At 57.3% G+C, this 10948-nt stretch overlaps 1 protein-coding gene across 1 annotated transcript in view; it reads right to left on the bottom strand.

The window, feature by feature from the left end:
- LOC121482967 (pseudouridine 5'-phosphatase) overlaps positions 1–2538 on the bottom strand; it is an 83263-nt gene extending 80725 nt beyond the window's left edge. The window contains exon 1 of the mRNA XM_041741141.1: positions 2416–2538. Coding sequence (XP_041597075.1) covers positions 2416–2485 — 70 coding nt within the window. The 5' untranslated portion in view covers positions 2486–2538. The remainder of the gene's footprint in view (positions 1–2415) is intronic.
- Positions 2539–10948: the final 8410 nt, after the last annotated feature.

Raw genomic sequence — 10948 nt, forward strand, 5'->3', positions numbered from 1 at the left:
ATCCGGAAGCCCCTCTCTGCAAGCCCCTCTCTCCGCAGGGGCAGCCCTAGCCTCAGGTCCCAACCTTTCTGCACTTGGGTCACTGACTGCAGCGTGAGCCAGGGCGCTGGAGAGGAGGGAGGGGTGCAGCCCCACAGTCTGCATCGGCCCAGCCCCTCCCTCCCAGCCCCTCCGACCCTAGGGGCAGCCCGAACGTCAGGTCTAAGTCTCCTGCACCTGGGTCAAGAGTGCGGCCAGAGCCAGGGCGCTGGGGGGCGGGGAGGGGTGCGGCGTCCCAGTCTGCATCTGCCCAGCCCCTTCCTATGCAGGGGCAGCCCCAGCCTCAGGTCCCAACTCTCCTGCACCTGGGTCAAGAGTGCGGCCTGAGCCAGGGCGCTGGGGCGAAAGGGGCGGGGAGGGGTGCGGCCCCGCAGGATGCATCCGCGAGCCCCTCCCTGTGCAAGGGCAGCAGGAACTTCAGGTTCCAAGCCCCAAATTTCAGGTCCCAAACTCTCCTGCACCTAGGTCAAGAGTGCGGCCTGAGCCTGGGCGGGGAGGGGTGCGGCCCCGCAATGTGCATCCGCCCAGCCCCTTCCTGTGCAGGGGCAGCCCGAAGCTCAGGTCTAAGTCTCCTGCACCTAGGTCAAGAGTGCGGCCTGAGCTGGGGCGCTGGGGGGGGAGTGGGGAGGGGTGCGGCCCCGCAGGGTGCACCCGCCCAGCCCCTTCCTGTGCAGGGCCGCCGGAGCCTCAGGTCCCAACTGTCCTGCACCCAGGTCAAGAGTGCGGCCTGAGCTGAGGCGCTAGGTGGGGGAGTGGGGAGGGGTGCGGCCCCGCAGGGTGCACCCGCCCAGCCCCTTCCTGTGCAGGGGCCGCCTGAGCCTCAGGTCCCAACTGTCCTGCACCCAGGTCAAGAGTGCGGCCTGAGCTGGGGCGCTGGGGGGGGGGAGTGGGGAGGGGTGCGGCCCCGCAGGGTGCACCCGCCCAGCCCCTTCCTGTGCAGGGCCGCCGGAGCCTCAGGTCCCAACTGTCCTGCACCCAGGTCAAGAGTGCGGCCTGAGCTGAGGCGCTAGGTGGGGGAGTGGGGAGGGGTGCGGCCCCGCAGGGTGCACCCACCCAGCCCCTTCCTGTGCAGGGGCAGCCTGAGCCTCAGGTCCCACCTGTCCTGCACCCAGGTCAAGAGTGCGGCCTGAGCCGGGGCGCTGGGGGGGGAGGGGTGCGGCCCCGCAGGGTGCACCCGCCCAGCCCCTTCCTGTGCAGGGGCAGCCTGAGCCTCAGGTCCCAACTGTCCTGCACCCGGGTCAAGAGTGCGGCCTGAGCCGGGGCGCTAGGGGGGGGAGGGGGGCGGCCCCGCAGGGTGCACCCGCCCAGCCCCTCCCTGTGCAGGGGCAGCCTGAGCCTCAGGTCCCAACTGTCCTGCACCCGGGTCAAGAGTGCGGCCTGAGCCGGGGCGCTGGGGGGGGAGGGGTGCGGCCCCGCAGGGTGCACCCGCCCAGCCCCTCCCTGTGCAGGGCCGCAGGAGCCTCAGGTCCCAACTGTCCTGCACCCGGGTCAAGAGTGCGGCCTGAGCCGGGGCGCTAGGGGGGGGAGGGGGGCGGCCCCGCAGGGTGCACCCGCCCAGCCCCTCCCTGTGCAGGGGCAGCCTGAGCCTCAGGTCCCAACTCTCCTGCACCCGGGTCAAGAGTGAGGCCTGAGCCGGGGCGCTAGGGGGGGGAGGGGGGCGGCCCCGCAGGGTGCACCCGCGAGCCCCTCCGCCCAGCCCCCTCCTGTGCAGGGCCGCCGGAGCCTCAGGTCCCAACTGTCCTGCACCCGGGTCAAGAGTGCGGCCTGAGCCGGGGCGCTGGGGGGGGGAGGGGTGCGGCCCCGCAGGGTGCACCCGCCCAGCCCCTCCCTGTGCAGGGCCGCCGGAGCCTCAGGTCCCAACTGTCCTGCACCCGGGTCAAGAGTGCGGCCTGAGCCGGGGCGCTGGGGGGGGGGGGGGGCGGCCCCGCAGGGTGCACCCGCGAGCCCCTCCGCCCAGCCCCCTCCTGTGCAGGGCCGCGGGAGCCTCCGGTCCCAAGCCTCCGGCCCCGGGGTCACGGCCCGTCCCGCCGCAGCCCCCTCCCCCTCCCCCCGCCCGCGAGGTCACGACCCCGGCCCCCGCCGCGTAGGAGGCCGCGAGCGGGCTGCGAGCGCGGCGCGGCCAGGTGCGGGAAACTGAGTCCGCCGCGGCCCCCGAGCGCCCCGCCCGCCCCCCGCCCCCCCGCAGCCGTCCCCACGCGCGGCGCGGCCGCCGGAAGTGCTGCCCCGGGCGGCGCCGACGCCAGCGCCCCGCGCGCCCCCGCCACTCGCCGCCGCCCGCGGGGGTCCCGGACGCCGCCCCGCCCCGCCGCGCCGCGCCGAGCCGAGCAGCGCGCCGTCCCCGGGCAGCGTGGCGCGCGGCGGCCGCAGGCTACGCACCGAGGAGGAGGCCGTCCATGTCGAAGAGCAGGTGGGTGGCGGGCCGCGGCGGGGCCCCGGAGGCCGCCATGGCGCCGGCGGAGGCGGGCGCGCGCACGCCGGGGACACGGCCGCGCGCTCGGGGGCTGCGCGCGCCGCCCGCGCCGCCTCTGCGCACGCGCGCCGCCCGCCGTGCACGCGCGCCCCGCGCCGCCCCGCGGGGCCCGAGCCGCCTTGCGCACGCGCGCCGCGGGAGCGTCTCTCCAGAGCCGCGCACGCGCACGCGCGCTCCGCTCTGCGGGCGGGCGCGTGTCGCACGGTCCCCTCCGCCGCCGCCGAGTGCGGATGCCGCCCCGCGCGGGCTCCCGTCTGCCCGCATGCACCGCGCTCCCCACGCACGGCGGACGTCCCGGGCCCGGCGGCGGCACGTGCACAACTTGACCCTGGGGCGGGACGCACGGAGGAGGCCGAGCTTCCTCCTCGGCCGGCCCGGTGCACCGGCTGCTTCCCACCGGGGGCCCAAGGTGCTCAGGTCGACATCCCCGGCAGCCAGGCTGCAAGCGGGAGCCCAGGGGCCGGGGCATGCGCCGGGTCGGGGCGGCCGTCCCGGGACCCTCGCCGCTTGCCCTTTCGGTTTCGCGGGCCCGCCGCCCTCGCGGAGCTGGCCGCGCGCATGCGCAGGGGGCCGCTCGGAGGGTCCGCGGCCCGGGCTCCCGGGTCCCCGCGAGCATCCCGGGCTGCAGAGGCTCCACCTGCCTGACCGCCTCATCTGCCTCCCTGCCGCCCAGCTTCCTTTCTTTTTCAGCTCTTTTCTGCATGCACTCTGAATGTTTTTTCTCTTGGCTGCTCTCAAAAACTTTTTTTTTAAGATTTTATGTATTTGAGACAGAGCATGAGTGCAGGCAAGGACCAGAGGGACAACAAACTTGCCCCAGAGCAGGGAGCCTCCTGCAGAGCTGCATCCCAGCACCCTGACATCCTGAGCTCAGCAGAAGGCAGATGCTTCACCCACTGAGGCACCCAGCTGTGCCCAGAAACACCTTTTTTTTTTGTCTCAGTTTCTGTGTAGTGTGCGTCGGTGTTGCATATGCATGTTTAAGCGTAAGGATACAAGGACTTTAAAGAAGGTGATGTGAGAAAACTCCAGAAGCTTATTTCACACAGTGAGGCTGTATTTTTGGCAAAATGCAAAAACCACAGTGGGCGCAGCTTGGATGCTGCAAGGGCAGCAAAATAATAGGCCACCAACCTCTGTGCCTCGGTTTCCTTTTGTGTCAAATGTGAAGGAGACAGCGCAGGTCAAGCTCTTAGTCCTGGCACATAGTACGGGTTCAGGTAACTGATGTCTTTGGAGCTCTTCTGTGACAAAATGCAATGATGATTTCTGTTTGAGGACCTCAGGGAAGGCAGTGTATCAGCCGATTAGTGAGGGGACTGTGACCCCAGGGTGCTCGGCTGCTGTGACACAGTTGCACAGACTGCGTGGCTTGCATCACAGATATGCCGGGTTTACAGTTCTGGAAGCCAGAAATTGGAGAACCACGAGCCGTCAGGGTTAATGCTTCCCGAGGGCTGGGATGACGGGATTGTTCCAGGCCTGTCTCCTTGCTTGTACGCGGCCTTCTTACCTTAGCTCTTTATATTACCTTCTCTCTACGAGTCTATTTCTTTTAAGATTTTATTTATGCATGAGAGACACACAGAGAGAGGCAGAGGACAAGCAGGCTCCATGCAGGGAGCCCAATGCGGCACTCGATCCTGGGACCCCGGGGTCACGCCCTGAGCTGAAGGCAGATGCTCAACCGCTGAACCACCCGGGCGCCCCTCTGTGGGTCTATTTCTGCATCCAAGTTTTCTTCTCTTTGTAGGACTCCAGTAAATCACCAGCTGTAATGACCACATTTTAATCTGATTCCCTGTGTGAAGATTCGATCTTTAAATCAAGTCACCTGAGCTACCTAGGAGTTAGCAGAGAGCACTATATATTGGGAGAGGGACACAATTGGGCGCATAGCAGATTTGTTCTAAGATGATTGGTGGGGTCCTTACAGATGCCAGTGCGCACCTGCTACAGCCTATAGAATTCTCCTCCTCGGTTTCTCTACAGTGTCTGGAAACAGATGGGCATGTTTTTCCCCTTGCATTGTAACAACACTGCACTTGTCTTGATTCCTTAGATAAAAGGGCAGAAAGCCCCCAGGGCCAGGAGTAAGCATTCAGAACTGCGGGGGATAACCTAGATGTTATGGTTGATCTCCTTGTCCCCGGCTGTTGGCTCCTTAGAAAGAGTTTCAGGAGTTGTCTGGATTTCTGCAGATTCACTGGAAAAATAAGCCAACACATAAACGCAGGTGAGGAAGGTGTCACACAACCTAGGACGGAGACTTGTGGAGTGTGTCCCTTGCCCTGTTCCAGCCCCTGTGGCTCTGGGCATGGCTCTTGGCAGACAGTCCAGTTTGTTCACCTATAGGGAGCGAGGTGCCAGCTGGGAGTTTCCCCTTCACCTCCTCTGACCTGACAGTGCGATTGCAAAAGAGATTCATTGGGGACTCTTGTGGACTTCTCTCTACAGACCTGAAAACATGGTCTCAGTAATTTTTTTTTAAAGTTTTATTTACTCATGAGAGACAGAGAGAGAGGGGCAGAGACATAGGCAGAGGGAGAAGCAGGCCTCCTGCGGGGAGCCCGATGCAGGACTCAATCCCGGGACCCCAGGGTCACGCCCTGAGTCGAAGGCAGATGCTCGACCACTGAGCCACCCAGGCATCCCATCATTTTTTAAGTCTTGTTTTTCACACTCTTCAGAAACAGGCTTGCCAATGATGGGAGACACCGCTTTGTGTTAAAGCAAATCCAGGGATCCCTGGGTGGTGCGGTGGTTTAGTGCCTGCCTTTGGCCCAGGGTGCGATCCTGAAGACCCGGGATCTAATCCCACGTCGGGCTTCCGGTGCATGAAGCCTGCTTCTCCCTCTGCCTACGTCTCTGCCTCTCTCTGTGTGTGTGTGTGTGACTATCATAAATTAAAAAAAATAAAAAAGCAAAATCCAAATAAACGGTAAGAACCGTCATGTTTTTGTTTTTTTTTTGCAATAAACTAGATTGGGAAAATACTGGAAATGTATTCACAGTTGAAGTGGTTTCCATGCAAGTAACGAGATGCGCTTTAACTTTTGTTAATTCTCCTAACAGTGAAAGAAACAGTCAAAGCTTCTGTGGAGAGGGAGGATGGATTTCCTTACACGAAGTACAATTTATTTTTGCGCAATTGTGTTTTCCCGTGGGATGATGGCTTACTTTTCCTGACAACTTAAAAACGCAGCAGACGATCCAGGAAACTCTGATACAGTGGTATCAAAAACACGCTCACAACTGATTGTACAGATTTAAAAACAGGATCCTTTCCCACTCAATGAATAAACTCAAACGTGCCATTCATTGTAAAGTAAAAATAGATGCCTTAGCTTCCTTCGGCTTCTTTATCTTGTTCTGTTGGTTTTTGTGCCCATGTGTTTGCTTTCTGGGTTGTGTTTGGAAAGCTGCTTGTAGCCCCAGCTATGAGCTGTAAGCTTGGGGAGCAGACTCAGCTCTGAGGTCCCCCTGAGCAGCCCTAGCTGCAGCCCGGGCCCAGAGGGCTGGAGGCTGATGGAAGGCGCCCTTCCGCAGGGGGCCCGTGTGGAGCCCTGCACCAGCTACTTGCCAGGGCTGGGTCTCAGAGGGATGTGTGCGGGCCAGCCCTGAGGGACCCTCGAGGACGCCGCTGGCAGGACCAGTCAGGCTTTGCGGAGAGTTCGGAGAGCCCATGGTGCTCTCCCTGACGGCAAGGGTTCCTTGCGTTGCTCAACCTTCCTTTAGCTGGAGCACTTGCAGGGGAGTGGCTTCAGGCTTAATGGTGCAGGGGTGGAGGGCATGCATCGAAGTATGCATACTTTTGCATATATATGTGTATGCAACGTATACGGTCACGCTTTGTTTTGTAATAAACGTACTTTATTCCTCTTGGATGTGCACATACCCATAAAGAATCTCTACTTATATATATATTTTTTTCTATTTGATACGGCTAAGCTATGAATAGCACACGATAATAAAACCTTAAGCACCCACGATCTCTTACGTGAGCCTTAAGGATAGCGGACTGGCAATTTCAGAGACTTTTAAGTTCATTTCAGACGTTGCAGATGAGAGATGCGGAGTACGTCAATGTGCCAGGGTGCTATAACAAAATATCACTGCCTGGGGGGCCTGACCAGCAGGCAGTTATCTGTCACCGTTCAGAGGTGGCCGTTTGTCTCTGTGTCCTCATGGGTGGGGGTGGGGGCTCTGATTCCTATTATTTTAAAGTCCATAATCCCATCATGAGGGGTCCACCATGACGTCATCTGAATCTAGTTAATTTTTTTATTAATATATCCTATCCCTCCATGCATACGTTAGTACGTAGGTATGTTATCGTGCTTGTCACGTGAGTTGTCTATTACACATAGGACCGTGAGTGAAGAGCAAGATAAAGAGCTCGTACACTACCTTGAGGAGGTGACTTTCGGAATGCACGTAGAGATGGTGGTTCATTGCCAGCCCTGTGACTAGAGGATTGGAACTTCTAGTCCCACCCCTGATCTGGGGGGAAGTTTGGAAGTTTCCATGACTAGTCCCCAGGGCTCAGTGATTTAGTCAATCATGCCTGTGTGATGAAGCCTCCGTAAAAAGCCCAAAAGGACGGGGCTCAGAGTGCTTGTAGGCTGGTGAACTCTTGGACGTGCCTAGAGAATGTTGCCTGGAACCTGCACACCTTTTCCCTACAACTTACCCTCTGCATCTGTTTCGTGTGAGGTTGCTCTGCATCCTTTGTCATAAGCCTTTTATAATAAACCGGTGAGCAGTCAGTAAACTGCTTCTCTGAGCTCTGGGAGCCACTAGCAGATTAATGGAACCCAAGAGAGGGGGTCCCGGGAACATCTGATCTATAGCAGCTTGGCCAGAAGCAGAGGCGACAAGCCCGGCTTGCCGTTGGCATCTCACAGTGGGAGGAGCAGTCTCGTAGGCTGAGGCCTTCACCGGTGGGATCCGGTGCTGTCTCCAGGTAGATGTATCAGAATTGAGTTTAATTGTAGGTCACCCAGCTGCTTTTGGAGCGTCGCTTCGTGCTGTTGCAAAATCCACAAATGGGAATTGGTGTCAGAATCATGATCCCAAATGTCTTACCTCCACATACCATCCCACTGGGGATCAGGGCTTCAACCTATGAATTTGCAGGCTGGGGGGCCAACATTAAGTCCATTATGGAGTGTTATTTGTCCATTGCCTGTCGGTTATTTTCAGGTTTGATAACACACGCCCTGAGTTACTTCTCTTCTACGTAGAGTGACTGGGTGGACACAGTGTGCCTGGGACTTTACCGGTGTCACCCTGAAATCCTGGCATCCTCAGAAACCCCTCAGACACAGAGTCATGGCCAGCCTTCCCTTGGCTCCGCCCCAACATAAGGTACAGGTAGGTTATGACTGAACCAATAGTCTCAGCAAGGTAGCAAAGTAGCAATAGGATCCATATGTCTGGGCCTTTAAAGCAAGGGGAGGGTGTGGTTGGGAACAGGTGACTGAAATGCATGTGGCTCTAAATGATCATCCAGACATGCCACTGAGGACTGGAAGGGCAGGTTGTTTTCTAGACCTCCATACCTCACTGTCCACGTGGGTCGGTGTTCCCTCCACATGGGCAGGAGCACGATGCCTCACAGTGCAACAGTGTGCTATTCAAGGAGTCCTTACAGGTGACTCTACGGGCTTTGGCATGTGGGTAGAGATGCAAAACATACGTGCAGAAGCCACCCATCTGCATACCCCTAGTCCAGGGTTTTCCTTCTGCACTGTTCATATTTTGGGCAAGAAAATTGATGTGGGCTGAGTTTTGTTTCCTAAAATTCATTTATGGAAGCCCCAACTCTCAGAACTTGACAGTGTGTTGGGGAGGCCTGAGTGGGTCAGCAGTTGAACGTCTCAGGCGGTGACCCCGGGATCCTGGGATCGAGTCCCACATCGGGCTCCCTGCAGGGAGCGTGCTTCTCCCTCAGCTTGGGTCTCTGCCTCTCTCTCTCTTTCTCTCTCTCTGTGTCTCTTATGAATACATAAATGAAAAAAAAAATAAATTAATTAAAAAAAAGAACCTGAGAGTATGGATGAATTTGGAGATGGAATCTTTAAACAGGTAACAAAGCTAAAAGTGACATCATTAGGAATGGGCCCTGATACAACGGGATGAGTGTCCTTATAAGAAGAGGACATTAGGACACAGACTTACACAGGGGGCAACCACGTGGAGATGCAGGGGAGACAGGGTGTCTACACATGGAGGAGGGAGGAGACCTCAGGAGAAACCAATCATACCCATGCCTGGATCTTGGACTTCCAGCCTGTGGTGTGTTGTTATGGCGGCCCTAGCAGATTACCACAGTAATTCTCTGGGGTGGGGGCCGTCTTGTCCACTGGGATGTTTAAGAGTATCTGTATTCTCTACCTGATAGATGCTGGTACCACTTTCTTGGGTGGTTGGGTGGACGGATGCATGCATAGAGGGATGGATGCATGGATGCATGGTTGGATTGATCTGTCTACATATCCATCCATCCATCCATCCATCCATCCACACGCACGTATATGCACACACACTGGACTCATATATTGGAATCCAGCAGCCTAATGAAGCAGGAGAGCAGGTTCAGACATTCAGAGGTTCTGGCCTGTGTGTGCAGTACCTTTTCCCAAAGCCCTTGACTCCGAGAAGTCATGACCCAGTTTGAAGAGCTCTCTGACTTGGATCCAAGAGGAAGACGACAAATACTCCCTGTGCAGCCAAAACATTTCACCAACTCATTTTTTTTAACATTTCTCGGATAAACACGTGCTCACTGCTGCTCTGTGTGCCCTTCCATGCTTCTAAAAACAGTTAAGTGTCCTGCTCATGACTCTTCTGCTGAGAGACCGCAGGCAAGCAAGACCCCTGTAACTTGCGGAGGCCACTTGGCTCCGTGGAGACCTAGACTGTCGGAGGAAGCTCTGGCTTCCATTTGAAGCAACCCGATTTTCATTGCTAACTGTGGATTCACCTTTCTTCTCGTGTGGAGCTGGCCTAAGAGTAGGGACCTGGGGGGCCTTTGCTTGGGGAGCCTTGGATTTATTCTCCATTCTCCCTTCTTTTCCCCACACGCTCAGAAAGCCCTGGAAGGGAGCCTTGACACATGTAAACGGATGACCTTACTGCTCCAGGCATTTTCCCTGAGGATGTGGTTGATGCTTTGTGGAAAGGGTCATTATTCTTGATCTTCTTTGCTATCAGGGTACAGTCTGGACGACTTGCCTCCAGCAGAGGAGCCAAGTTCACTCCTTACTATGGTAGACAACACGAGTCCACCACGTGGGGCATCATCATGTCACCTGTTGCCAGACATGGAGAACATTGGGCCCCACCCAGACCTATGGAATCAGCCAGGTGCCCCGGTGGCCTGGGCCACTCACCGCCACCTGGGACATGCCAGGTACTCCATCAGGGTATGGGGGCGTATGAGAACCTCTGCTGGTGATCATCTTTATGTAAAAGGGTAGGAAATAAGTTAGGCCTTAGCAGTGTTTATTATCTGCGTGGGCACTGGCGGGTGATCACCACGGTGGATGGTCGTGTGTCCTGATCAGCTTTCCCAGGATCGTGGGGGGACATAAAGACGGGGTGGCATCCATGCCCTCTACTGTTTTATTTGATTTCAGGTTAATGCAATGTATGCTTCAGGGTTCAGTGTTTTTATAGGGAATTTATTTCATTTTTAAACCAACCCTCACAAAATGGATAAAGGGCTTAAAGAAACTCTTATGAAAAAAGTATAATGCAGGTCCAAGTTAATGACAAGGAAAGATAACTAGTGGCATGAACTGCAGAGCATTCACAGACAAGGAAAAACACACATTGCATCGGTAAATGAATAGATAGTGCTCATCCACCATCGCACGTATGGAGGGAGGATGAACATTCAGAAACTGGGGGGCTTGAGGTGCATGGTCTAGGGTCTCCTCTCTCTCCTTCAGATCTTTTGGTGACCAGACATCCGAGGTTCATTGTGCCCCCCCCCCATAGGAGCCCTGTTGACCACTGTGATACGTGGCACCAAACAAGGTCGCCTGCCCGCCACCCCCAGCCCTGCCTCCATCTCCCAACCTCCCTCTCGATTTAAATTCTTTCCCTCCTGATTTTGGGCTCAGGCTAAATTTACTCTGCCAGAGTGCCCTTCCTCCGAGGGCGTGTTACGGGTGGCTGTGCCCATGGCAGACAGGCATGGGGATGTTGGCATCTTGCATCCTTCTGTCTCTTCCTTCCATCCCCAGGAGGGGTGCCCGGGCCCCGTGTGCTGCATCTCCTCCCTGTGGACAGACTCAGTGCTCAGCCTCACCTGCCAAAGCACATGCGGTTGATCCATACGACTTCCCAGATAAAACCACTGACTTCCCAGATAAAACCACTGCCTCGTTGGAAAGGCTTTGATCCCCTGCGGTAGTTTATACAAGAGGC

This window comes from Vulpes lagopus, chromosome X (assembly GCF_018345385.1).
Source record: "Vulpes lagopus strain Blue_001 chromosome X, ASM1834538v1, whole genome shotgun sequence".
NCBI classification, from domain to species: Eukaryota; Metazoa; Chordata; class Mammalia; order Carnivora; family Canidae; genus Vulpes; species Vulpes lagopus.